Source organism: Urocampus carinirostris, chromosome 15 (genome assembly GCF_059441175.1).
Source record: "Urocampus carinirostris isolate Australia breed hairy pipefish chromosome 15, RoL_Ucar_1.0, whole genome shotgun sequence".
NCBI classification, from domain to species: domain Eukaryota; kingdom Metazoa; phylum Chordata; class Actinopteri; order Syngnathiformes; family Syngnathidae; genus Urocampus; species Urocampus carinirostris.
The window spans coordinates 37,296,929-37,324,767 of NC_142363.1; the positions used below are offsets into that span (position 1 = coordinate 37,296,929).

Here is a 27,839-nt window from a genome sequence, read left to right on the forward strand (position 1 = left end):
TCAAGGAATATTCTATTTTTGGTGGATCTCACGCCTCCTGAAGTGAAGAACCAGAAGAGGGCGCTGGCATCTGCTAATAAACGTGCTCAAAGTTGCAGTGAGGTCACAAAACGTTTGAAGACCAGGCCACTTTTTGAGATTTTAATGTGAACATGGGAGGAACAGAAGGTATCTTTGCTTCTAACTGGAACTGAGAAGTGGAAAAAGTCAGCCGGTAACAGACACCGGTGGAAGAAAACGATAAGAACGTGGAGTTGTGACTTTTTTTTTTTTGGTGGAGCTTTCACATCTTCTTGAGCTGGCGTGCGGTCTTCTCGATGGCCTCTCGGGGTTCGCTGGGCGGGGGGATCTTCAGGTCGGTGGGCTCCACGCCCCACACCTCCGTGGCGTACTCGGCGATGGTGCGGTCGCTGGAGAACTTGCCCGTGGCCGCCATGTTCTTCACCACCATCTTGGTCCACTCCGTCGGATTCTGCAAAAATCCCCCCCGAAACGGGTGCGGTTTTAGTGTCGGGTTCCTGGACCTGGGAGGTTCTCGCTTGGCTTCACCTGGTAGAGTTTGCTGACTTTCTCTTGACACTTGATGTAAGCTTCATAGTCGGCAAAGACTTTGAATCTGAGAAGAAAAAAAAAAAGATTTGAATCATGGACCCACGTTTTCAACGTGGTACCCATCATCAATGTTCCCTGTCATTTTCCTTAGGGGTCTGAGCGTTCACACAAAGTCGGTGAGCAACGCTTGAAACAACAGTGAGCAACGGCAATCCCAAGTGTGGCGACTAAATCATGATGTCCAAAACTTGACATCAAGTTACATTTTGCCGAGTTTCCGGCAATGCAAAATTATTTTTCACTTTTGAATGAATTGACTCACGTACGTTTTACAATTCTTTCACGAGATTTCCATTTCTTTTATTCCTGGTATCTTTTTTCACATCATACTAACATTTTTGGGGGCTTATTGAGTCGGCTGCACGATACTCTACTGTACTTAATGACATTTTTTACTGGAAGTTTAATGTTGGCAACAAGATTGACTTGATATCATTGGAAATTATTTGAATGCAACACAAACTTTTTCTTTGTTCCCTGTTTTTTTTAATTCCTTTTAAAAAGTGTTTATTTTTTCCTAGCTGTTACTTTTTTCTTGCTTTTTTGTCCTCTATTACCTTTTTTCCTTTATTTGTTGCTTTCTTTTCTTCTGGCTTTTTTCTGAATTTTTCCTGCTCTTTTTTTCTCCCCTTTTGTTTCTTTCTCAGCTTTTCACTACTTTTTCATTTTGGTATTTTTTTCTTTTTTGTTTTATTTCCCCTTCCTTTAAATCATACTTTTTCGTTTTCGGATTTTTTATTTTTGTTCCATTTCCCCCCCTTCCTTTAAATCATTTTGTGCATAATTTTACATAATATTTGGTCATATAGAGATGAAAGAAGCAAAAACAAACTGAAGAGCCGTTTAGGACCCGAAAGAGCCGGTTCCTTTTAGTGAGCCGAGCCGAAGAAGCCGGTTCTCGAAAAATTCTACTGACTTTACTCCACTTCATTCTACTTCGACCTTGACTTCTAAACACCGCATTTAGAACACAGCGTCAGGGGAACCCGTGTATTTTTACCTTCATGCAGCGTAACTTTGACTTCATTCGCTTCTTAATGAGCAATTTGGAGCCCTGATTTTTGTGAGCCGGCTCGATTTTCTTGTGCGCGGAAAAGCTCTGGGCAGTGCGCAATTGCGCATACATGCAACTTAGAGGGAACATTGCCGACAGGGTTCATACACTTTTGTCATAGGCAAATTTAAAAACCTTTTCCAGTACCTACAAAGGAAAATTATCCAGCAGCAAAAGAACTGATTTTCATGACTAAAATAAAGTCGCTACCTTGCTGCTAGCACATACTGTACTTATCTACGATTTAGGACAGGGCTGTCAAAGTCATTTTAAGTCATGGGCCACACCATGGAACAAACATTCTGTCGGGGGACGCTTTCTCCCTCTCCATCTTTTTTCTTTCTTTGTCCACACCCCGACGGAGCCGTTATCGTCGCCGGCGACTTTAATCGGACATGTTTAAGGACCGTACTTCCCAAATCCATTCAACACGTGGACTGAGCAATTAGGGAAAACCACTGGACCATGTGTACAGTAAGATCAAACATCTAGTTGGATCCGCCCATCTCTGTCTGTCCCTCACCCTCTCATACACCCCCTCCAGAGGAAAACAAAGCTTATGCAATCAAGGACAGTTAAAACATCTTTGTTCCTTTATCTCTTTGTTTTCCTTATCCTCACTGTAAAATGTGGAACTGGAGTGCTACTTCCAATTTCGTTGTTACAATATATCCCATGTTGTAACAATGACAATAAAGGTATATTCTATTCTATTCTATTCTATTTTTCAAGGAAAGAAGTGAAAAAAGCCCACCGGTCGTATTCAAAGAGCATCTTGGTCACGTCGTTGAACAAATCGGGATTCTTGGGGCTGAAGAAGCCGCTGGTGATCTGGTCCATCACTTGCTTGAGCTCCGGGATCTTCTGGTAGTAGGACATGGCGTCGTACCTGGGGAAGAACCGCGAAAAGTCAAAGATCCGCCACAAATTCTTTCCTTTCTTACCCTTTTCGGTCCAGGGCGGCCACGTCCTCCACCGTCATGCCGAAGATGAAGAGGTTGTCGGCGCCGGCTTCCTCGGCCATCTCCACGTTGGCGCCGTCCAGGGTGCCGATGGTGAGGGCGCCGTTCAGCATGAACTTCATGTTGCCCGTGCCCGAGGCCTCCGTGCCTGCCGTGGAGATCTGCTCCGACAGGTCGGTGGCCGGGATCACTGACCGGAAACAAAAACGTGACAGTTTGAGACCCCTGCCTGGATGTTAATGGGCCCGCACCGGTTTGATACGGATGCCGTATGGAATTAGGCGGGACTTGCAAATGCAACAACCGTTGCGGCGCCTGGGGGGCTAAAAATAGACGTTGTTTGCAAAAGGAGAGTTCTCTCTGTGGCATTTGACAGAATACTCGGATAGTTACTCCCGTTGAACGTGTCAGGCGGAACGAAAGAGAGAGTGAGATGGACAGACAAGGCAAACAAAAACACTGAGACTGAGATATGGACAGGAAAAAAAAAAGAGGACAGATAGAGACAGACTGACAGGAAAACAAACAGGGACACGGAAAGAGACAACAAGACAAACAGGGACACAGATAGAGACATAGACAGAAACAAACACAGACACAGACAGGGACATAGACAGACACATAAACAGACATAGACAGAAACAGACACAGAGAGACATAGACAGACACATAGACAGAAACATACACAGATAGAGACATTGACAGACATAGACAGACACAGATAGACATAGACGGACATAGACAGAAACAGACACAGAGAGACATTGACAGACATAGACAGAAACAGATAGAGACATAAACAGACACATAAACAGACAGACAGAAACAGACACAGATAGACATAGACGGACATAGACAGAAACAGACACAGCTAGAGACATAGACATAAACAGAAACAGACACAGATAGAGACATAGACATAAACAGAAACAGACACAGATAGAGACATAGACAGACGCAGGCAGAAAGAGACACAGATAGAAACAGACACAGAGACACAGAGAAACAGAGACAGAGAGAGGGAGGGAGAGAGAGAGAAATTGAAAGACAGAGTGACAAAAGGGAGGACAAGATACGGAGAGATAGAAAGAGAGCTAGAGAGAGCGTGCACATGGACTGACCAATTTGGTATTTCTTCTCATATACTGCCATAGTTTTCTTAAGTCTTATGTTCTGTATTATTTCATCTATTACCTATTTATTGATGTTCTTATTCATTCTTGACACCCTTTTTATTTCCAAGTCGTAAGAGAAAAATGGAAAAAAATAAAACAAAACTGTTTGAAAACCTAGAAGTCATTGCTTCGGTAACTGTGTTCGGAAAACAAAGTTTTCCATTTCTCGTTTAAAAAAAAAAAAACAATATACACGATTCATTTGAAATTTTTCATCGATTTCCCCGCAGTAACGTTTGACGGACGCATTGAATAAAACAATAATATAAAAACATAAATCAAATATCATCAAAAACATTTGTAATGGACTAACATTTGATCAGTTTGTCTTGAAATTGTAGATAAAATGCTCAAAGATGGTTGGAGCAGAACGGGGACAAAATAAAAAGAGGGACCTTTCTCAGCGAGGGAAACTCGGTAGTTCTCCAGGAAGACGACTTTGAGTTTGCTCCCCACGACCGGGTCGTTGTTGACCACCGCCGCCACCGAGGTGATCAACTTGATGATCATCTTGGCCATGTGGTAGCCTGGGGCAGCCTGCAGGGGGCGACAAATTCGCACTCATTTGCTCTGTGTTCAATACCGTTCAAAAGGTTGGGGTCGTTTGGCCATTTCCTTATTTCTTAAAGCAAAGCACCGTTTTGTTTCTTTCAATCAAGATAAGGAGAAAGTGATCAGAAATACTCTCAATTGTTAACGCTGTCCGTGAGTATTTTAGCTGAAAATGGACGTTTTGGAATGTAATATGTACATACGGTGTATAGGAGCCCATTTCCAGCAACCGGCACTCTAGAGTTCTATTGGTAGAATTGTGTTTGCTAACTCCGTTCGAAGGCTAACGCAATGATGTGCAACGACGTTAGCAGAGCTGAAAACAGTGAAAGAGGAACTAAGAAAGAAAGTGCGTGAGAGAAAGGGAGAAAAAAGAGAAAAAGATTGAGGAAAAATATTGAGAAAAAAAGAGAAAGATAGAGAGTGTGAGAAGAGAAAGAAAGAGTGATAAGAGCAAAAGAGAAAGAGAAATGGAAAAAGGGAGAGAAGGGTAAGAAAAAGAGGGGGAGAAAGTGAGAAAAAAGTAAAATAGATATGCGGAGTGAGAGAGAGAAAAAGAAAAACGAGAAAGATAGTGTGTCAAGAGAAAGAGCGATAAGAGCAAAAGAGAGAAAAAGAAATGGAAAAAGGAAAAGAGAGGGTGAGAAAAAAATGAAAATGGATAAGCAGAGTGAGAGAGAGAGAGAAAAAGAAAAAAAGAGAAAGAAAAGAGAGAGAGAGAAGTAGAGGGAGAGAGAGAGATAACGCCAAAGTAGTTTTGCAATCGGCCTGGCTTTGGAAACATCGAGTGGACATATTTCAAACTGCTTCTTTCGGCAACGTCTCGCGGGCCGGGTTAAAACCCTCGGCCGGCCCGATCTGGCGCGCGGGCCGCAGGTTTAGGGCCTAGTGGTAAAGAAATCGTCAAAATGTCCGAGCGACCTCCAACTTTTGAAAAATACTGTATGTTTGCGAGTGGAGTTTGCGGGGACCAACCTTTCCCCCGATGATCACGGTCCGTGGGACAAATGGCGCCGACGGGTTCCTTTTGATACCTGCGGGACAATTCACAATATGAAAGGGATTTTTGGGGTCTTTCGAAAGATCCCCAGGATACAGCATTTTTACTTCAATGTGAAATGAAATCGTTTTACAGCATTTCCTTTCTATAAAATATCCACCATGCCCAAAAACTACAGGGTCAAGTCTGTAAGAATCCCGTTTACTATTGGTCGACTTCATATAAAGATACTGGTCTGCTATTGGTTCGTGTCATGGCATTATGAAAAAGCCTATAAACATCAAAGCGTACAGGGAGTGCAGTTTGCTGTGTTTTACTGGAACGTGGCTCACGTCTAGCATCCCGGACGCTAATGTGGAGCTACCCGGCTTCAGCGCCGTTAAGACAGACAGAGACACAAAAGCCTGCGGGAAGCGGAGAGGAGGCGGACTCGCTATCTACGCGAACACGAGGTGGTGTAACCCTAGGCACAAAGATTCCAATCTGCTGCAGGGACGTGGAACTTTTGGCCTAGAGTGTGACCTCATCCACTCTGCTGTTGCTGTACTACAACTACAACACAGCACCCCGAGGCCATCCTGTTCATCTGTTAATAAACAACAAAAGGATACTGCTGGAAGTGTGAATTTCCCTACGGGGATGAATAAACTATCTATCTATCCATTATCCTACTGGCTGAAAAATGCCCACAATGCCCTTCTCTCTCTTCATTTGGATCAAAATCTCTCGCCGTTTGAAAGACGTCGCACGTTGGTGATACAATACTGCGTTTTTTTTTAACTGTATTGATTCACTATGGGTCCAAGCCTTGCAGATATGCTAAAGGGAGAAGCAAAAACATGATAACCGTGGAACTGAAGCTGGCGGTTTTCGTAGTTGCATGGCCGTGACCAATCTAGACTATTATTAAAAATAAGGGGGCAATTAAAGCAAGGAAATCACTAAAGCCATGACAACTCTTGCAAGTGGAAGTCTTAATAACAGTTTTTATTTTGCCTGCATCCACCCGCGACTCCAGCTCAAAACACGTCACACCAAAGGTCTATCATATTTAATTTTTCATTTATATGTATATTTATCGATGACATTATTTAATCATACGCATGAATATTACACATAAGTAGTACTATATATATATATATATATATATATATATATATATATATATATATTTTTTTTTTTTTTTTTTTTTTTTTTAATGTAAATGTTTTTATCTGCATAATTATGGGTTTGAAGTTTCAAGGCTCTGCTCTATGAACATTTCAATTCAAGAAAACACCCCAGAACCGTTTCATGTCATATCCCAGGGATCGACTGTCATTTTTGGGGAAACAGACTTGAAACAGCCTACGATACAAGTGGAGGGTGAAAAAATTGCTTAAATCTATTATCTGCGGGACATAAGAAATGTGCATGCCTGATTTTATCTATCTATCTACCTTGCTCATATCCCTTGTGAGGGGTGACCGACAGCAAGACAAACATATACACTAACAAAGAAAATAAAAGGGAAAAAAATAGCAAAAAACACACACAAAAATGTTGTGGACCATGGCCAACCCAAACGCCCAAACAAGTTCGGCACCTCGGCCCCCAAGTCAATCATGCTTTCGTCCCTCCAGATGAAAGCGGCCATGTCACTCGGGTCAGGGTGACACAACACACTCTTCTGTTCAACAGAAGGGCCCGACAGCTTTCGCTGGTTTACCCCTGCCGTATCATAGAATGCGTCCAAACATCCCACTATCCCTTTACAACACCTCTCCACGCCTTTCTATCACCAACAAGAGCTCTAGCTTCCACTAGATTGAGACCTCTTTCCTGCAGTGCACTCATAACACCATCTATCCATGTCCTCTTGGTCTCCTTCCATTGACTTCTGCTCTGTAGATCCTCTTCAACATTCGTGCCTCTTCCATCCTCTCCATGTGTCCAAACCAACCCAGTACTCTCTTATCAACACGCTTGCTCAGTTCCACTACTACTCCAGTTCTGTCTCTCACAATTTCATTTCTCTATCTATCCAATCTTGTCTCTGCTAACATGCTCCTTAAACACTTCATCTCAAAAGCATTTCATTTCCTTCTTAAATCTGCGTTCAGGCTCCGAGTCTCTGCACCATAAAACACAGTCGGCACAATCACACTCTCGTCCAGTCCCCTCTTAACATCCATACTCAACTTCTTCCACACCTGTCCATGCAACCTGATTTCTAACGTCATGCCCACTCCATCACGTGAACACTTCATCACCTTACTCTTGCCAACATTGACACATAACTTACGCCTATCACATACTCTTCCAAACTCCGTTACCAACCTTCTCAATGTTTCCTCGGAATCGTCCACAAGCGCTGTGTCATCTGCAAACAATAACTGATTTACCTGCCACACCGCTCCACAGTTATCCATTATCCCTACACCTCTGCCAAATACGCTTGCATTCACCTCTCTCATTACACGATCCATGTACACATTAAACAGCCATGGTGACATCACACACCCCTGTCTCACACCGGTGAAGACAGGGAGCCACTCACTTGTCTCACTCCCTCCTCTTACACATGCTCTGCTGTTCACATAAAAACTGTTTTTATGTGTTTTTTTATGTGCACGCCTGATTACTCTTTTTAATATTGGACACCAGTAAGAGATTGTGTAGGATGCCACTTCATTATTTTGACTCTTCTTATGAAGCGTTTACATCCTTGTCACTCTCCGTTAAGCATGTTCCTGTTCTTTGATTTCGACACCTTTAGGGCGGACCCGCTTTCATAATCGAGGGCGTTTCATAGAAAGAAAGGGCTCAGGGCAAGTTGGAATTCCTTTTGGGAGGCTTGGCCTCTCTCCTCCTTCCCTGTTCAGAATCCATTGATTTCTTCTTTTATAGTGTATTGAAGGATTTCATACATTTGACTATAAGGGATTTTGTACGATTAAATATAAATTACATTTAAATGCAAAAGATATTCACTGGCTGAGCTGTGGGGCGAGGTCAATGCAACCTTGTGAAGAATGATGTTTACAGAAACAACGGGTACTGGGACAAGGGCTGATAAGATCGGCACATCAGAGGACGCAGAGGGGCCCTGATGACGGGGGACGGCAGGCGATGTTTGGAGAACAAAGCCCTGATGATGTGGAAATGCTCGGGGATGTTTTGACCATTTCAGACATAGAGGCAAGGGGGAGTTCCTGGCCCGCCCATGGGAGGAGCCGGCACACCAGCTGGCGACGAGACACGGGTCGAGAGAATGACTTCAGAATATCGAGGGAGGATCGAAAGAGGAGGCTCGACGAAGACTCGAGCGACACTAACGCGGCTAATTCGATGGAGTTCACTTCGTTAATTTGTTTAAGAAATTGAATCTGCCCCTGTGTGGAAATGCCGGTCTCTTGCCCGTCTTTTCACAAAAAGAAAGGAGTGCGCATTGTTAGGGGAATAAAGTTTGTGTTTGGTTAATGGAGTCAGATAACTCATTTGAACAATTTGGTAAACGATACATTTTAATGTGTTTAGTTCCTAACAATTTGTAACATCCTACCTGCCCACACTTCTTGTGTAAATGTGGTGTAAATTATAACCTTTATCTTCTTTGTATTCTTTTATCCTCACTGTTCAATGTGAAACTGGAGTGCCACGTCCAATTTTCTTGTCACAATATGTTCAACCCATTTTATAACAATGACAATAAAGGTAGATTCTATTCTATTCTATTTTAAAAACAAATGCATATAGAAGTGATGATCTACAGAGGGGGAACCCTAAAACGTATGGCTGACTATGACTTTAGGGGTCCTCATAGCAGGCATGTAAAGCACATATAGTTTCCCTTAATCACACCTGTGTAAATATTGTGTACATTATAACCTTATATTCTTTGTTCCTTTAACTTCTTTGTTTTCTTTTATCCTCACTGTTAAATGTGAACTTGGAGTGCCACGTCCAATTTTGTTGTCACAATATGTTCAACCCATTTTGTATCAATGACAATAAAGGTAGATTCTATTCTATTCTTTGGTAATCCTGAAAGGCGGATGCCACATGTGCGGTCCCTTCTCAAGGTTTCTTCATTTTCCTCATGTTGGGGTTTTTGAGTTTTTCCTTGCCCTCATGTAGGTTCCAGATCAGGGGATGGTTTCATAATAGTCTGAAAAATAGTCTGTGCAGCCCTTTGAGACTCTTTTTGATGAAGGGCGTCACAAATGAAAATGACTGGACTTGACTTATTATTTTGCGTGGTCTACTGGACTAGAAATCGAACAACGGGTTCATACTGTTGGTGTTGCATCCCAGTAAACCCAAAGTGCGATGGCGTGGGTTACGCACGGTTGTACATGGTGATGATGTGTAGGCAGTTGAGCAGTTGCCGCTTGTACTCGTGGATCCTTTTCACGTGCACGTCAAACATGGACGCCGGGTTGATCCGCACCCGGTACTCCTTCTCCAGGTACTGGGCAAACTTCAACTTGTTGTCCTGAACGGAACACACAGGCACGCAAAGGTTTTTGTTTTTAGTTTAGCACGACAGGGCTCCAGGCAACGCTGAAACGAAATGACCCTAAAAACTTGCTGTAACTTGCAGAATGACACACACACCGCCGGCCGCAATATCAAGTACGCAACAACGCTGGCTCTGGTGCAATTTCGGTTGTCGCGTTGACATTTTTTGTGCGAGCAGGTTTGCGTCTCCCAACATGTTTGTCAAAATTTTCGAACGGAGTTAGAGGGCCTGGCGTGTCACGCCAACAAATATTTGGAGGGGAAGTTTTATTTTTCAAAGTGAAGTGGCTTTAAAGCACAGGTGTCAAAGAGGCGGCCTGCGGGCCAGATCAGGCCCGCTCAGGGATTGAATCCGGCACAGAGACAACACTCAGAGAAGCGCAAGAAAAAAAACGAGCTACAGGATGAAATATGTCAACTTGATGTTGCCAAAGCCAGGTGCCTCTCACAATTGCTGTCCTTGTATTTCTTTCTCTCTCTATCTCTTTCTCCCTTTTTCTCTCTCTCTTTTACTTTCTCTGTCTCTCTTTTTCTCTTTCTTTGTACCTCTTTGTCTCTTTGTCTTTTTACTCTCCCTTTTTCCCTTTTCCCCCCCTCCTTCTCTTTCTTTCTCTCTATTGATTTCCCCTTCTCTTTCTCCCCTTGTCTTTTTCTCTCCTTCTCTCTTTCTATTTCTCTTTGGATTTCTTTAACTCTCTTTCTTTCCACCTCTCTTACTATTTCTCTTTTTATCTCCTTTGTTTCTTATGTTATCTCTTTTCTCTCTCTTTTTCTCCCTTTCTTTCTTTGTCCCACCTTCTCCACCTTTCTCTCCCTCTTTCTCTTATTTCTTTCTCTCTTCATTTTCTCTCTAATCCACTAGTACGGCCCCCAAAAGAATGTTAGTACTATCATTTGGCCCTTGAGTAAAAATGAGTTTGACACCCCTGCTTTAAAGGATGTTGCAATGCTCCTCCTGCTATCCTCACCTTAACCAGTGGGGGGCAACAAAGGACATTGCTACTATACTGAATAAAGCGACTTCTCTCTTGGTTTATGTCACGAAAGCTACAGCCAAAAAAATACATACAGAAAAATACGCTACAGATGATTATAAGGCACCTGCTTGACTTTGGAGACGTCCCGGATAAAAGTGGCGTCGTCCACCAGGTCACTGAGTTGCCGGAGTTGGCTCAGGTCCTTCACGTAGTCCTCGCCGATCACCTGAGAGACCAAAACAGGAAGGAAACTCGAAATCCGAGCAAAACGAAAAACCCGAAACGGGAACGAACCTCGGCGATGAGCTCGGCCAGCCCGGGGTTGCAAAGCAGCAGCCAGCGTCTGGGAGTGATGCCGTTGGTCTTGTTCTGGAACTTCTCGGGCTCCAGTCGGCTGAAGTTTCGGAATCTGTCGGGAACAAACGGCGTCGGGAGCGGCAGAGCGCAAGATGGCCGACGACGCGGCGGTAAAATGAAAGGGCCTTCGCCGATAAAACGGGCTTGAAAGTTTGCAAAGGTGGAAAGAGTTGCTCATAGGTTGCTTCAAGTTGAAAGTTGCCAAATAGTGCAAAGATGAAAGTTGCAAGGTTGAAAGGTGCAACGTTCCCCAAAGTCGCTCGGTTAAAAGTTGAATCTCTCAAAGTTGCGAGGTTTAAAGTGGCCTTTACCCGCTTGGTTAAAAGTTGCAAGGTTGATATTTGCCAAAAGTTGCTCGAGTTTGCAATAGTGATAAAAGCTCAAAGTTGTTCAAGGTTGCCATTATGAAAGTGGCTAAAAGTTGCCCAAAGGCGCAAGGTGGAAAGTTGTAAAAGCTGCATGTTGGAAAGTTGCTCAAAAGAGCCTCAAAATTGGCAAGGCTGCGGTAGGAAGGGTGACAGTTGCAGAGTTGCTCAAACTTGCCAGGATGAAGATTTATGTTGCAAGGTTGAATATTGGAAGTTGGAAAATGTATAAAAGTTGCAAAAAGTAGCTCAAAATTGCGAGATTGAAAAATGACGAGGTGGAAAGTTGCTTATAGGGAAGTGGCTTTAAGTTGCAAGGATGCGAGTTGGATAGTTGCTGAAAAGTGCTAAAAGCAGCTTGAAATTCCATATTTGCACAAAGGTGCTCAAAGTGGAGAGTGGCTGTTTTTGAAGTTGCAGGTTGCCAAAATCTTCCAGGTGGAAAGTTGCTCAAAGTTTTCATAAAGGCTGAAGTCGAAAGTTGCTGAAAGTCGCCAGATCGCAAAGAATGGTAAAGTTGCCGTCTCACACTCGCGTCTTGATGATGTCGGAGTGGATGCGCGCCACTCCGTTGACGGCGTGCGATCCCACGATGCACAAGTGCGCCATGTTGACGCGTTTGCCTCCGTCCTCCTCGATCAGAGACATCTGACGCAACTTGTCCACGTCTCCCGGGAACAGCCGGGCGATATTCTACACACAAGGCCAAACATTCCGTTTTCTTTCCTCGGGTTAAAGCAACGTGCGAGCTGATTTGACCCCGTTTCCCGAACTAATAGGGTGCACCTAAAAATTGGCCAAAAATTTGAAAGTGCAGGTTGGCTAATTACATGTACGTGTTACCGTACAAGATTTGGCAATGGATTGCCATGTTTGAGCAAATTGACCAAATTGCTAAACATCGTGGACATAAACTGCGACACATTGTATGCAACGGGATTCGAACCGCAGTAATGACGGAGAGGGCACCGAAACTTTACCACTAGACCAGGGGTGTCAAACTCATTTGAACTCGGGGGCCTCACGATAGAACAAACATTCTCTTAGGGGCCGGACTAGTAGATAAGAGAGAAAGAAAAAGAGAGATAAAGAAATAAGAGAAAGAGGGAGGGAAAAGGAGAGAGTGGGACAAAGAGAGGGAGAGAGCGTGAGAAACAGAAGACATAAAAAGAGAAGTCTTGAGAGAGGAAGAAAGAAATCCAAAGAGAAATAGAAAGACAGAAGGAGAGAAAAGAGAAAAGAAGCGCGAGGGGTAGGAAGAGAGAAAGAGAAAAGGGATGAAAGGAAAAAATGAAGTTAGAGCAAAAGAAGTTAAAAAGACACAGAGAGAAAAAGAGACAAAGAGCAACATTAAGTGGACGTATCAGGCCCGCTAAGGGATTGAATCCGGCCCGCAAGACAACACTTAGAGAAGCGCAAGAGGAAAAACAAGCTGCAGGTGGAAATAGGTCCACTTGATGTTGCCAAAGCCAGGTGCCTCCAACAAAGACATTGTACTTGTATCTCTCTCTCTCTTTCCCCTTCTGTCTTACCCCTTTCTCTCCTCTCCTCTTTTTCTCTCTTTCTATTTCTCTATGGATTTCATTCTTTCCCTTTCTTTCCCCCTCTCTCACGATTTCTGTTTTTATCTCGTTTCTCTCTCTCTCTCTCTCCCTCTCTCTGTCCCTCTTTCTCTTGTCCCACCCTCTCTACCTTTCTCTTTCTCTTACTTTTTTTTCTTTCTCTTTAATCTACTAGTCCGGCCCCCGAGAGAATGTTTGTTGTATTGTGTGGCCCCTGAGCTTAAAGGAGTTTGATTTAGATAGTTGTTATTGTAGTCACGCCATTTTGCCCCAAAGTAAATCTGTGAATTGTCGAAAAAGACAATTGACAGATGTTACTAGATGTTTTTGGTTCAAACAAATAGAGATCTTATTCCTGTGTTGACATTTTTTAGACTTTTGAAAACTGGATTTAAGACATTTTAATGCCAATGGAGGACTTTTCTTAGGAATAGTGAATTTTTCAAGGATACGCAGAAACCCTGTTATAGGCCGGAAGATTCGTAAATCTTGAGAAAGAAGAACTGCGGCCGTGCTGGGATTTTCTTTTCTCCGAGGGTTCTTACGTCAAGGTGTATCTGGTTGATGCGGTAGATGATCTGCAGGTGTCGTGGCAGGAGCGTCTCCATCAACTGCACGGGCCAGCGCTCCAGAGCTTCGGGCAGAACCGTGTGGTTGGTGTAGGCGAAGGTCCGCTTGGTCAGGTCCCAGGCCTACAGAGTTCGGGTTCGGAGTCACTGCTTTTGCGGGCCGGTAGAGGGGATTCGCTGGACTCACCGTGTCCCAGTCCAGCTTCTCCATGTCCACGAAGATCCTCATGAGCTCGGGGATGGCCATGGCCGGGTGGGTGTCGTTCAACTGGATGGCCACCTGTGGCGCAAGATCACAAAAGCTTGCTACTGAAGGATTTTTGATTGGATTGAATTGACTGTAAAGGATTTTACAAATGACAGTTATTGAATGCAATGAAGATTTTTCACAGAGGAGGCTGAAGTTCCAGGACAGGTGGCGCCGTTCCGAGTGTGGAGTGTTTTGGCTGGGGAATTTTGATAGCGGGGCGCTGACGGGGGAATTAAGCTTTGTTTTCATAAACGCTTGACATTGGTTTGAGCTGATATGGGTTTCTTTTAGACGTGGCGGCGCCTTTCGGCGAGGAGGTGGTGATGCTGGCACCTGACCTGACCGGGGGGTGGTCGACGCCCCGACGTGTGAAAAGACCGAAGACGGAAGGAGAGACGAGAGATGGAAGATCAGATCGGAGAATGAGAGGGAGGCTCGACGAAGACTAATGATAGAGAGATAGATAGATACTTTATTCATCCCCGTAGGGAAATTCACACTTCCAGCAGTCTACCCCGTTGTTTATTAACAGATGAACATGATGCCCTAGGGGTGCTTGTAGCGAAGTGGATGACGTCACGCCAGTCTGAGACTAATTCGACAATAATTCGGCTCATTCGATGGAATTCACTTAGTTAAATAATTTAAAAAAAATAAATCTGCCCCCGTGTGAAAATGTTTGTTCATTTTCCCATTAAGAAATGAGCATGCATTGTTAGGAGAATAAAGTTCAGTCTTCCTTTTCTTGATTTTTTAGTAAAATAAAATAAAAAACAACTTCAGACTAAAAAGGACAAATTTGTTTTTTGTGGTGCAGGTAGTTCGAGTACTTTTGCTCATTATTCCAATGAATATATTTTTTCAAATAAAAAAAGTTTTTCTTAGCCACTTGGAGGTAATAAAAAAAATACAACAATGTCTAATTACTACTAGTTTTATCTTATGTGCGGTCCCTTCTTAAGGGTTCTTCATTTTCCTCATGTTGAGGTTTTGGAGTTTTTCCTTGCCCTCATGTACGTTGCAGATCAGGTGATGGTGTCATGATTGTCTGTGGTTTGTGCAGCCCTTTGAGACTCTTTGTGATTAAGGGCCAAACAAACGAACATGACTTGACTAATACCTAAGATTTTTTTGCCTGTTTTATAACTTTTTTTCCTTGCCATTTTTCTTTTTTTAATGAACAAGGTTTTTTTTACCATTAGGATTTGCAACATAATAATGCCGGTTTTTCCCCCTCGCCATTTTGCTTTTTCGCCATTTTGAGGCCTCACTTTTTCTGGAAAACTGCTGAAGGAGGTCCGTGCCGGCGTCCCCTTCTTGGTGGTCTTGAAGCGGCGGATGATGTCCTGCAGGGTGGCGGCCACCACAAAGTACTCCTGCTTCAGGCGCAGTTCCTTGCCCTCGAAAAACTGCGGTACGGACGGCATCAGACCGACAAAAAAGCTCGGGAGGACCGCGGTCGGTGGCTCACGTTGTCGTTGGGGTAGAGCACTCGGGAAATGTTCTCGGCCAGGTTGCGGTCCAGCACGGCTTGGATGTAGTCGCCCACGTTGACTGCGGAAACACATGAAAAGAAACGAGGGCTGTCACTACAGGGTGACCCAAAAAGATGCCTACCCATATTTTATTCGATAAAAAAATTCATTTTTTAAGGAATGTCTTTTCTGTTGCAGGACGTGAAAGGTGTGAACCTATGGATGATCATTTGCAGCTAGAGTTGCCCTGAAAATGTCTTGGACAATTTAGCAGAAGTTATTCTCCCTGGAGACCTATTTTTCCACAAAATCATACCAGAGTGTACAGATTCAGTTTGGAAAGCGTTTCAACGATTGTTAGTTGGATTAGGAAGTTCAGAAAGCATGGAACTGTAGTGGACCTATGTTCTAAAGCAGGGATGTCAAACTCAATTGCACAAGGGGCCAAAACTCAAAACACACTTAAAGTCGCAGGCCAACCAGGATAAACATTTATTGAACACACTTAAACAATGTTTTTGGAACATAAATATGAATAAAACAGACAAGAAACCTTATATCACTTATACAGTATTTACTATATGTAAATAAAAATAGCTTGTTAAATGATACAACTTAGAACTTAACTTAAACAACTTAACATTAAAATAACATTCAAATTCCTTTGCTCTATGTCAATGGATATATTAAAAAAAACTTAAATATCCCAAAAGATTTTGCTCTGCTTAATATATCTCCTGTCAAAAGTAAAATTATATGAAAATTCTACACAAATTATTTTGTAAAAACGTCACCACATTCTGAGAACAAGGAGCCTGATGTGCTTACCTTTGGCGCAGACGGAGTAGGGCGAGAGATGGGAGGGAGTGCTTGCACTTTTTGCATAGCTCCACCCATCCCTCCTGCTCACCCAATCAAATAACTAAGTTCTCTTCCATTGTTTTGGCGTATTTACAATTTGTTCTGTGGATTTCATCATAAAGTATCTGAACACTGAACACAGATTATAGAGTGAGCTTTTATATAAAGGATTCTTTAGCGCTGTACAGCCAAAACGAGTTTCTTTTGTGTGACACCTTGACTGTAAATTGTAGTGAAAACATGCCCTATATATTCTGAAAAGTACTGCTTTATAATTCAGCTTTGGTTTGGCTTTGATGGAGAAAATTTGCACGCAATTCAATTTGTCTCTGAGCCATAGGTATTCATAGAAAGAGCCATATCTGGCTCGCGAGCCATAGGTTCCCGACCCCTGGTATATAGTATAGTATACGTCAGATACGAAGGAATAGGTACAGTGACTAAAACGTCAGAATATGATGTCCAGGGATGAGACGGCGTTGTCATATTGACGGGCCATTAATAACAAGAATGGAAAATGGTCTTGCGGGCCGGATATGATTACACGGCGGGCCGGACGTGGCCCGCGGGCCGGGAGTTTGACACGTGTGTTCTAAAGCCACAGGGGGGAACTTATTCAGGCAGGAAGAAGAGTAAAAGGACAGAAGAAAACATTGCTGCAGTGAGGGACTCAGTAGGACGCAGCCCTAGGAAATCAGTGCATAGACGCAGCCAGGAACTCGGAATGACCCTAACCCTAACTCAACCCAAGATCCAAAGAAAGCAAAAATGAAGTGATGCTGACAAGGAAAAGCCAGTAACAATGTGTGAACGGTTCTGTAACGTGCTCGAAAATGAGGAAAACTCTCTTGAGAACGTTTGGTTCTCAGATGAAGCCCATTTTTTTGCTTTCCGGGCACGTCAATAGCAAAAACAAGATTTTTGGGGGTTGGAAGGTTCCAGAAGAAGTGCTTCAGAGGCTGCTGTATACCAGGGAAATCGACAATCGAAGAACTGAAAACTGCCATCACAGCAAAAATAAGAGCATCCCGAAAAGAGGAGTGTATAAAAGTGATTCCAAACTTTGCCAGACGAGTACAGGTTTGCTTGCAACGAAATGGTGGACATTTGGAAGACATCTTGGGAAAGTCATAAATTGACTAAAAATTGAAAGAAATAGCTGAAACTCTGGTGAATGGTCTTCCATACACTGAATAATAAATGTCAGTTGATAAATTGTTAAAAATGACAAACTTCATTTGCTAAAACTGGTTGAATTGAGTTGAGATGTTGTGACTTTGCACTGGACCACTGAAGGTTCCTCACAAAATTCACAAATAATGTGATTTATTGACTGTTTTTGTGCTGCTAATGAGCATGCTCTTGGTTTTTTTTCATCGATAAAAATGGTGTACTTGATTTAAATTATTTATTTGCATGTCCCTAAAAAATGGATGAAGGTTATAGATATATCTTTACTTACTGAGCAATGTGCCCAATTGGTTTTAGATAGGGCCTTTTCATTTAATTTTGGTACAACTTCAAAACGCCTTTCAGGACACCCAAGGTCGCTGTACATGGAGTACCAAAAAACAATAGTAATTGTGCAGTAACACACACATGTATATATATATATATATATATATATATATATATATATATATATATATACACTGTATTAGAGTATTCAGATGTGCCTTATAGCCCAGAAAATACGGTATGATCAAATTATTTGACTCATTGTCAGCAAATACTCGCAGTCTTGGAGGAAACAAGGTGCAGGACGTCATCATCCCGAAAGCGGGAGTCAAAACGAGGGGGCGCTCTTACAGTCTCTGAGGTTGAAGTCGTTGGGGGCTCTGGCAGACCACAAGCGCATGGTGTTGACCGTGTTGTTCATGTAGCCCGGGATGGGCGTGTCGTAGGGCATGGCGAGCACCACCTGAGGGCGGACCCAAAAGCAGGGTTCAGACACTTTTGAAGGACTTGCAAAGCTATTTTTTCCTCTTTCTTTCGTACCGTTAAAAGAAGAAATCCCGAGTGAATCGTATTTTGCAGAGCCACAATTGGGTGAGTAATTTTTAACTGTGAATGTGATTTTGTATTTTGAGTAAATCTCGAAACATCTTTTAATTGCAATACCTTGATTTTTGAGTGCAATATCCCAGTAAAGGTTTTTACACATTTGACTATAAAGGATTTTATACGATTGACTACAAATTACATGTATTTAGTTTAATGCAATAGATATTCACTGACTGGGCTTTAGTTCAATGTCAGGGCAATGTCTAGGAAATTTTGATTACAGGACTCGTGGATTTGCTGACGCAGAACGACAGGCGCTGTTGTAGGAGAGCTAGACCTCAAGGCGCGCAAACAACTGCTTGGCACGCCCGCTGGAGGAGCCGAGACACCATCTTGCGGGGAGACGTGAGCCAATAAGAAAAAGCTAAAGAGGTTTAGAAGAAGCTTCCCACAGACGCCAACGTCACTTCTTCGGCTGTCTCCCGAGTACACTTAGTTCTTCTGTTAGGAAAAATAAACATCCGCTTCGTGTGAAAATGTCGGCTTTCCTTGTCATTTTTCACTCGAGAAACAAGCGCGCATAATTGTTGGATGAATGTAGGTTGTGTTTGGTTAATGGAGTCAGATAACTCATTCGAACAATTTGGTAAACGCTACATTTTGGTAGTTAAGATTCCAACACCAGTCAAGTGCAATATTCTAGTGATGTAGTTTTTGCTTTCGGCGCTCTTGACCTAATTCTAAAACAGTAATGCAGAAATAGTATTTTATTGCAGAGAAGTTCTTTATTTTTGTACATGGTACTTTTTACTTTTTTTTACACTCGACATTTCCATAACTTTGCGCAATCGAAGATTTTGCAGTTGTCACGTTGACTATTAGTTTTAAGTGAAATTTCACCCGGTCCGAGTACAATATCCCGGTTGTGTATAGTTCTTTTTTCAGATGTAAATTCTTTATATTAGAGGTGGACACAAATATTTTTTCTGTATTCATCAGTTGTTATATTGTAGATTTTTTGCCAACTTCAGTGTAACTGTTATCTCATTGTAGATATAGAATGTTGATAAAAACGATTCAGATTCTAATCGCAAATATGTTATCGACACTAATATCTCCGCCTATAGGTGTTGAGTAAAAATAACAGTAATATGTAGCTTGAATTTTCAGTTGCAGGATGTTATTCCTGTTGCAATTTACCACTGGGAAACACTACCTTCCTTTTTTTGCATGGCCCGTAATAAAGGTCCATAATTGATACGCATTTCATAGTAACCTGTCCTGTAGGGGGCAATGACACTTCATAGGACAATGCCATACAAATGAATGCCAGCTTCTGTTCATCACAGAGGGAGAAGAACTGCAATCCCATAGCAAAGCCACCAGAGAGCAGTGTCAGCGTCATTTTTAAGCAGATTCGTTTGATTTTTCTGCATTTAATGTGTGGTCTATTGAATCAGACTGCAGAGAAACGTGGACACAAGTATTTACAAGCACTTTACCCAGAAATCACTTTACAAACCTGGAAAACACCGCATTTTCAGGGATCTCAAGCCCCCATACGTACCCCGAAAATCAGCTCAAAAAACATGGCCGCTCACCTGAGTGTCCACCCACTTGCTGCCCTGGTCTGTCTCCTCCACGCGTCCGTAGAAGTGAACAGGAAGCATGTATTCGGGGCGGGCCTTTTCCCAGGGGTTGCCGTGGCGCAGCCAATCGTCCGCCTCCTCCACCTGAACCAACACAACTTTATTAACATTTTTATGTGTTTGTTTTTTAATTTTGCTTCACTATTCAAAATTTCGCAACAAAATAGTTTCTCCCCAGTGATTTAGGATCTAATTTTCCCAGGCGGCTGCTGTTGTGGATTATTGGAGTCGGCTTGACATACGGAGAACGCATTAGTTTAAAACGGGAAATTCTTGGCTTGTTTCTCCCGAGTGTAAATTATTAACAATCGCCTTGGGCTGCCAAGCAATGACGTTCTTCTTTGCCAAGTCTTCTTGGTGGGGAACATGCAGTCAAGCCGACCCCAACAGTTCTTGGAAATTGGGAAAATCGAAAGAGGACAAAACATTCTGTCTGGTAGCGTGCATTTTGATATAAACACGTGCGAGGGGGACGGGCGGAAGTAATACGAGATGTCGTATTAGGATATAAAAAGCCAATTGTCTCTGAAGACGAGGAGACCTCTGTTTTGTACGCTGATGAAGATAATTAAATGAGTTCTCCCTCTCACGCCAAGACTCCTTGCATCTTGTTGTACATATTTTGGGGCATATTGCTCGAGCTGCTCCACGATATGTTGGCGCCCAACGTGGGGCCTGCCAATGCCAAGATCCAGCTCACCTCTAAAGAACAGAAGGACGCTTGACAAAGACAATGACGGCGACCAGATGATGAATGGGCTGTATTTGAGTTTGATTAGAAGTCTACTCCTGCTACTGGTAACCATGGGAACCAGGATTATCAGTTTCATGCGAGGGAGCAAACCGCTAACCAAAATAATGTCCCAAAGAGGGATGGGTACCGCCAGGCTGTACTTTCCCAACACTCAACACAGGAAGTGGTGCTCCTAAGACCCAGATGATTAAGGGATAGATCAACTGTGACTAGCATAGTAAACACATCATCATTAAATAAATTGTTATTCTAGAAAAATGTTTATCACCAATCAGTAACAAAAAGTAGCGCTCGTCTTAAAAAAGGTTAGTGTTTGTGACTTCAAAATATTGTACTTGCTGAGGCCATCTTCTGGCCAAACTCATCATTGCAGCTTCTGTCAAGCTGCCTGGGTGCTGTGTGCACTTACGTGTCTCTATTAATCGGGCTTGAATATTTTTCATCATTTTGGGGGTTTTAGGTTGGGATTCGGATTATTTGAAACAGTCCTTTTCTTACTTTCACCATTTTCATCAGAGAATAAAATAAAACCGCCAGCAGGGGCCTGAAATCACTCCATCCCCCTGCCTTGTTTCCTCCAGCGAGATGCATTCCGTGGCCAGAACACTGTTAGGTTTTAAATATTAAAATGTACCATTTATCAAATTGTTCGAATTAGTTATCTGACTCCATTAACATTCACCCAACAATGCGCGCTCCTTTCTTGATGTTAAAGATGGACAGGAATAGCAGACATTTTCACGCGGGGGCAGATTTGATTTCATTAATATTCTGACTAAGTGTATTCCATCGAAAATGGCCGAAATAGTCAAATTAGTGTCGTAGGAGTCTCTGTCGAGCCTTTTCTGAAGTCCCCTAGCTTTTTGCTCTCTGCCCACGCCTTTTCGCAAGATAGTGTGCCGACTCCTACCGTGGGCGTGCCAATGAAGCCACCAGGCTCCACCACCTCGGAGAACAGCGCCGCAATGTTTTGAATTAACCAAAACAGCAGAGCCTTTCTCAAAACATTGCCTGCCGTCCTCAGGGCCCCTCTGCGTCTTATCAGCCTCACGTCCCGTTCCCGCTGTTTCTGTAAACGTCATTCTCCACTGGGTTGCACTGACCCCGCCCCACAGTGATTATCTTTTGCATTAAATGTAATTTGTATTCGATCGTACTAAATCCTTCAACACCGAGGGGAAAACTAAGATAAAAGCAGATAGGTGTGGTGGAAAATATATATAAAGGCTCTTTGAACTCAGTTGGGCATTGTTAACACATACATTATAAACCTTTTAAGGACACTTCCAACGACATGTTTTGTTTTGGGTAGTTTTGATGATATTTTTCTTGAAATGGTAATCGTCCAGACTGAAACTGATCGAGGAAAGGTTATTTTTGGCCTCCTTCACCCCCTGATGAGCGCAAGAGTGCATGTTTGCACTCTAAGTAAAGAAACACAATTCCAAAAGGGCAGTTCGACACACACACTCACAAAAAGGAAGCCAATCAACCCGCGTGCTCCGGCTAATGATTAGTTGGCCTCACCTCGCGGGTCCCCCCATTTTCTCCTTTGAACCGGATTTGGCAACCTTACCTGCCAGCCGTCCCGAATCTTCTGGTTGAAGATTCCGTATTCGTAGCGGATGCCGTAGCCGTACGCCGCCAGCCCCAGGGTGGCCATGGAGTCCAGGAAGCAAGCTGCCGGCAAACACGGTCAAATAAAAAAAAAAAAAACGGTTTACTAGACCAATGTTCCCTCTAATCTTCCCCGGGTCTGAGCGTTCACACAAAGTCGGTGAGCAACGCTCGAAACAACAGTGAGCAACGGCAATCCCAAGTGTGGCAACTAAATCATGATCAAACATGTCCAAAACTTGACATCACCTTACATTTTGCTGAGTTTCTGGCAATGCAAAATTATTTTTTACTTTTGAACGATTTGACTAAGGTATTATTGCAAAGGTTGTAGGGCCTAAAAATGTCGTTTGTTTTTACAATTCTTTCACAAGATTTCCATTTCTTTTATTCCTGGTATCTTTCGTCGCATCATACTAACATTTTTGGGGGCTTATTGAGTCGGTTGCACGATACACAACTTTATTTAATTACATTTTTTTAGTGGAAGTAGAATGTTGGCAACAAGATTGACTTGGTATCATTGGAAATGATTTGAATGCAACACAAACTTTATTTTATTTGTACCAGTTTTTTTACTCCTTTTTTAAAATTCCTTTTATAAAATATCTCATTGTGTTTATTTTTTCCTAGCTTATACTTTTTTCTTGCTTTTTTGTTCTCTATTACCTTTTTTCCCTTTATTTGATTCTTTATTTTCTTGTAGCTTTTTTTCTGAATTTTTCCTGCTCTTTTTTTCTCCTTTTCTCTCTTTTTGTTTCGTTTTTTTTCTCAGCTTTTCACTACTTTTTCGTTTTCGGATTTTTTATTTTTGTTCTATTTCCCCCCCTTCCTTTGAGTCATTTTGTGCACAATTTTACATAATATTTGGTCGTTTAGGGATTAAAGAAGCAAAAACAACCTGAAGAGTCGTTTGGGACTTGAAAAACCCGGTTCTTTTTAGTGAGCCGAGCCGAAGAAGCCGGTTCTCGAAAAACTCTACTGACTTGACTCCACTTCGTTCTACTTCAGATTCAGATTCAGATCTACTTTATTGTCATTCTAGTACACGTGTATACAGAACGAAATGTCGATGCATCTGACCCCCACAGTTTCCTTGAATGTACAGATATAAATAAAGTTGTATTGTAATTGGCTACGTATAGTATTTTACCATAGTGCCGATAGTGCAAGAAGAGTAGCTAACCAGATGTGCAAAATGGGCAGCCAGGTTAACAAGTCAGGTACACAGTAACATTAACACTGTAACAATAACGCTGTAATTACCATAGTGCAGAGAGCAATGTGCAATGAGTGGCAAGCTATAAAAAACTGCCAGTAGTGCAAAAAGACAGATTAGCAGCCGTTTAGATTTAAGTTAACTATATGTTAGATTGACCATTTAACAGTCTAATGGCCAGGGGGACTAGACTACTGCGGAACCTGGTGGTCCTGCACCGCACACTGCAGAACCTCTTCCCAGAGGCTAGCAGAGTGAACAGTCCATGATGGGGGTGAGAGGGGTCCCCGGTAATGTTCTTAGCATGGGATAGGCAGCGCTTTAAAATACCGCATTTAGAACACAGCGTCAGGGGAACCCGTGTATTTTTACCTTCAGGCAGCGTAACTTTGACTTAATTCGCTTCTTAATTAGCAATTTCGAGCCCTCATTTTTGTGAGTTGGCTAGATTTTCTTTTGCGCGCAAAATCTCTGGGCGGTGCGCAGTTGCGCACACACGCAGCTTAGAGGGAACATTGCACTAGATCTGTTGGGGAATACAAAAACCCCTCGCTACTTCGCACTTCGGTTATCGCTGGTTCACTCCTTCGCAGATTTTCAATCGAATTGTCTTTATTGTCATTGATATCAACGTAGCGTGCATTGTGTTACTCATAGACATTGGGGACGGATTAGCAAGGGCGCTCTGTGTTGGGTGTGTGTGCGCCTCTCTGATAGGCTAGTGTAGGCTATCAGTCCAACAGCTTTCCATCAAAACAAACTAGATTTTAGCGGTTAGTTATATTTAAAATGAATTCTTCTATTAAATCGGACCTGGAGTAAATTTAGAAGCACAGAGAAATGCTGATCACCAGCAAGTTCTCCGTGGATTGTTATCGTGTCCCGGGAAAACAATAGCCTGGCTGCAGGATCCGGCCGACTGCTCGGATAGGTTAAGACTTGATGCTAGCGCGCAACTAGCCAGCACAGGCGGAGAGGCTTCAACATCCACAATGGTGTGGCCAGGGTCCAAGAGTTGTGATTTCCACATGGGAGTAGGGGGTAACAAAACGCAGGGGTGGTCAAAGCAAGTGGGGCTCTTCGCTCGAATGAATGTTCTCCAATTTTGTTTTACTTTCGTGTAAGAACCATAAAACCATTCATTCCACTCTAATTACATGTTGCGTGTTATAATTCGTGGATCCCTGGTTGTTATTTTGTTACTCTCAGTCAGTAGCGAGGTAAGTTTGCCCCTTGGAGGCTTTTATAAAGGTGTGACACAACTTTGGGGATTTTGACCCTTCTCGGATGGTTCTGGTCCCCGTGAACCGCGAGAACCGCAGGGTCTCTGAATTCAGTTTTTCCTACCTGCGAGTCTGCCCAGGCCGCCGTTGCCCAGGCCGGCATCCTCCTCCACCTCCTCCAGCTCCTCCATGTCCAGGCCCAGCTGCCATCACCACAGCGACAACATGGGCATCAACCCGAGGTGACGGCGACAGGTAAAGCGCTCCGTTCTACCTGGTAGATGGCCTCGTCGCAGGCGTTTTGCAGGCCCAGGTTGATCATGGTGTTCTGCAGCGTGCGGCCCATGTAGAACTCCAGGGACAGGTAGTAAACTCTCTGCAGCCGTCACACAAAAAGCAAAGTCAAGTTTATTTGTGACGTTATTGGTCACAAAAAGTCTCAAAGGGTCCTACAGACCTCTATAATATCATCCCCTGATCTAAAACATACATCAAGGCAAGGAAAACCTTAGAAAACTGGAGAATTTTTGAAAATGAATATTCAAAAATCGGTATGTAGCGTACGTTGACAGCTAGAAACGTTATGATGGCATCATTACGTTCACATTTTTCTTCTCATTTTGAAATATTTTCATCAAGTTTCCTTCAGCTACAATGAATTGCATGGTTTTCAATGACTAACAATCGATTGGTGAAAATTGATCGCACGACATGCATAACCAGGAAGCGCTAGCGGGGTCAGCACACCAAAATTTAAAAAAAATCCATATTGGTTGTGAAGGATTTTATACATTTGAATATAAAGGATTTTATACGATTGACTCATAATGCAATGAAGATTTTCACTGAGTGGCCTTTAGTTCAATGACAGGGCAGGCTGTTCCAAATGCATAATATTTTGTCTAGTTCTGTTGGTAACAGGACGCGCGAGTGTGCTGACACGGAATGTTCCAGACATCAAGACGCTTGTCTATGAGATTGTGAAGCCCACGTCGGGCTTCCTAGGCATGCCCATGGGAGGAGCCGGCACACCATGATGCGGGGAGAAGATGGTCAATAGGAGAAATCTAAAGGACTTCAGAAAAAAGGCTTCCCAGAGACTCCGGTGGTCACTTCTTCAGCCGTTTCCGATGAAATTCACTTAGTTGTTCTGTTAGGGAAAATAAATCTGCCCCCGTGTGGAAATGTCGGCTTCCTGATCATTTTTCCCTCAAAAAACGAGCGCCCATAAATTGTTGGATGAATGTAGGTTGTGTTTGGTTAATGGAGTCAGATAACTCATTCGAACAATTAGGTAAACGGTAGATTTTGTTAGTTTAATTCCCAACAGTTGTGGAAAAAAAAAAATCGGGATATAAGCCCTACAAGGAAGGCAACACATTCTTTATCTATATTCATTGGAAAAGATTACAAATATTTATGTCATGTTTGTCCCCCTACAAAAAAACAAATCATTTTCCATGAAACATTTTTGGGGAAAAATGCCAAGGAGCCACGAGGGAGCACCAAAGAGCTACATGAAGCTCCAGAGCTGCTAGTTGAAGACCCCTCAGCTGGTCTGGAACAATTTCCACATCTAGCTGTTCTTAATTTATCGGAAATAACTCTGTTTTCAAGTTTACAATTTGTTTTTATGTTAAAAAGTGGTACAATTTTATTTTATTTCAAATAGTTTAAAATTCCCCTAAAACGAACTTTTACAAGCTAGCTATTCTGTGTTAGCGTATATGCTAATGCCGCTAAAACGGACCACATTTAATTTGTTTCCATTCTTAAAATGTCCACAATTATTAAAACTTTTCATGAAAGATAAAAAAACAGTAGAAGCTCCACTTTAAACTTCTGCATTTGAAAGCTTATTTCATCATAAATGTTCGTTACCTGTTGTAATCGTTCTGTGGCGGGTGGCGGAAATGACGTCAGAGATTCTTTATTAATTTTTCCTTAAAAGATATTTTTATATTTACATAAATATAAATATTTATATTATATTCAATACACATTCGGCGGAGTCAATTGGGTTAACCTCTTAAAATCATATTTTAATGAAAGTGTGAGTTGGGCTCATCGAAAAAATAAGTGTAAAAAATATATAGCAAATATTAACCAATTTAAAATATTTTCAAATAACAGTGCTATAATTGAATTCTTCTAATTTATTTGAGTGAAAAATATTAAATAATAAATATATTCATTTATAGATTGCATTAATTGACAGTCGCGTGTTACGTTCATGTCCCCTCGTGAACTTTAGACCCTCACTTGAAAAACGCCAAATCTAGTCACCTTCGGGTCAGCCTCATAGTAGAACTGCTGGGTCCGGATCCAGCGACCCACCAGGTGGTCCCGGACGGTGTGGGCTAAGGCGAAGTAGTAATCTCTCGGCGTGGCGATGTTGCGGTCCTTGACGAGCGTGAAGTGTAGGTGACGGTTGAAGCCCTTCTTCAACTCGGCCACGTTCTCCACGCCGACGATGCCGCGGATGCTAATTTGCTTTCGCTTGTCCTGGTCGCTTAGCGGGGTGCTCATGGTGGCGATGGTGGGGTGGATGGCGATGGCGGCGTCCTTCGCGAGTCCGGACGATTTCCAACTTGGAACCTCGAAGGTGAGCGAGTTCCTGTCAGCTTGCAGAGGAGGGGGCGTGGCTTCTTTGCGGAAGTGGCTGACGTCGTCTCTCCTTTCCTTTGCTTTTATTCATTTATCGTCATTTGAATAAGAAATTGTCGTTTCCTTTCACAGAAAGTCTTTTTATTTATTTTACTCTCTTGTGAACGTTTTAATCAATCAACTTCCTGGAAGCGTACTTTCAGCCAATGAGCTCTCAACACAACAACTTTCGACCAATCAGATGTCGGTCTTCCCACTATGACGCCCACCTTAAAACAAAATACAAAGTCACTTTAAAATACGAAAAAAACAAAGAAATAAAACAAAATAGTCACTTTAAAACTTCACATTTAATCATATTAATGTATCAAATTCAATATTTTTCAGTTTCTGGCAAGATTTCTTTCAGCCAATTAACTTTAACCAATTTCGGCAAAAAAATATTAAAACTGACCTGAGAGGGAGAGAGAGAAAACGACAGAAAGAAAGATA

The 27,839-nt window shown here is 42.6% G+C and overlaps 1 protein-coding gene across 1 annotated transcript; it reads right to left on the reverse strand.

Moving 5' to 3' along the window:
- Window positions 1–127: 127 nt before the first annotated feature.
- Window positions 128–27,395, reverse strand: pygl (phosphorylase, glycogen, liver). The gene is made up of 20 exons (XM_088354760.1): window positions 27,027–27,395; window positions 25,015–25,116; window positions 24,865–24,943; window positions 22,258–22,361; window positions 19,880–20,011; window positions 18,084–18,195; window positions 15,410–15,492; window positions 15,210–15,347; window positions 13,876–13,968; window positions 13,665–13,811; window positions 12,087–12,250; window positions 11,130–11,244; window positions 10,960–11,061; window positions 9,685–9,832; window positions 5,331–5,389; window positions 4,199–4,340; window positions 2,611–2,818; window positions 2,421–2,555; window positions 550–616; window positions 128–472 (listed from the first exon to the last, which is right to left on the reverse strand). The coding sequence occupies exons 1-20, from the start codon at window positions 27,267–27,269 to the stop codon at window positions 284–286; spliced, it is 2,562 nt and encodes an 853-aa protein (XP_088210886.1). The 5' UTR covers window positions 27,270–27,395; the 3' UTR covers window positions 128–283.
- Window positions 27,396–27,839: the final 444 nt, after the last annotated feature.

Excerpts from the sequence above, each read along its gene's own strand:
- pygl (XM_088354760.1), bottom strand. The coding sequence starts at position 27,269 with ATGAGCACCCCGCTAAGCGACCAGGACAAGCGAAAGCAAATTAGCATC. Across the intron at positions 18,196-19,879 it reads GCAAGTGGGTGGACACTCAG|GTGGTGCTCGCCATGCCCTA; the intron begins GTGAGCGGCCAT and ends GTCCGCCCTCAG. Across the intron at positions 5,390-9,684 it reads CATCATCACCATGTACAACC|GTATCAAAAGGAACCCGTCG; the intron begins GTGCGTAACCCA and ends ATTGTCCCGCAG.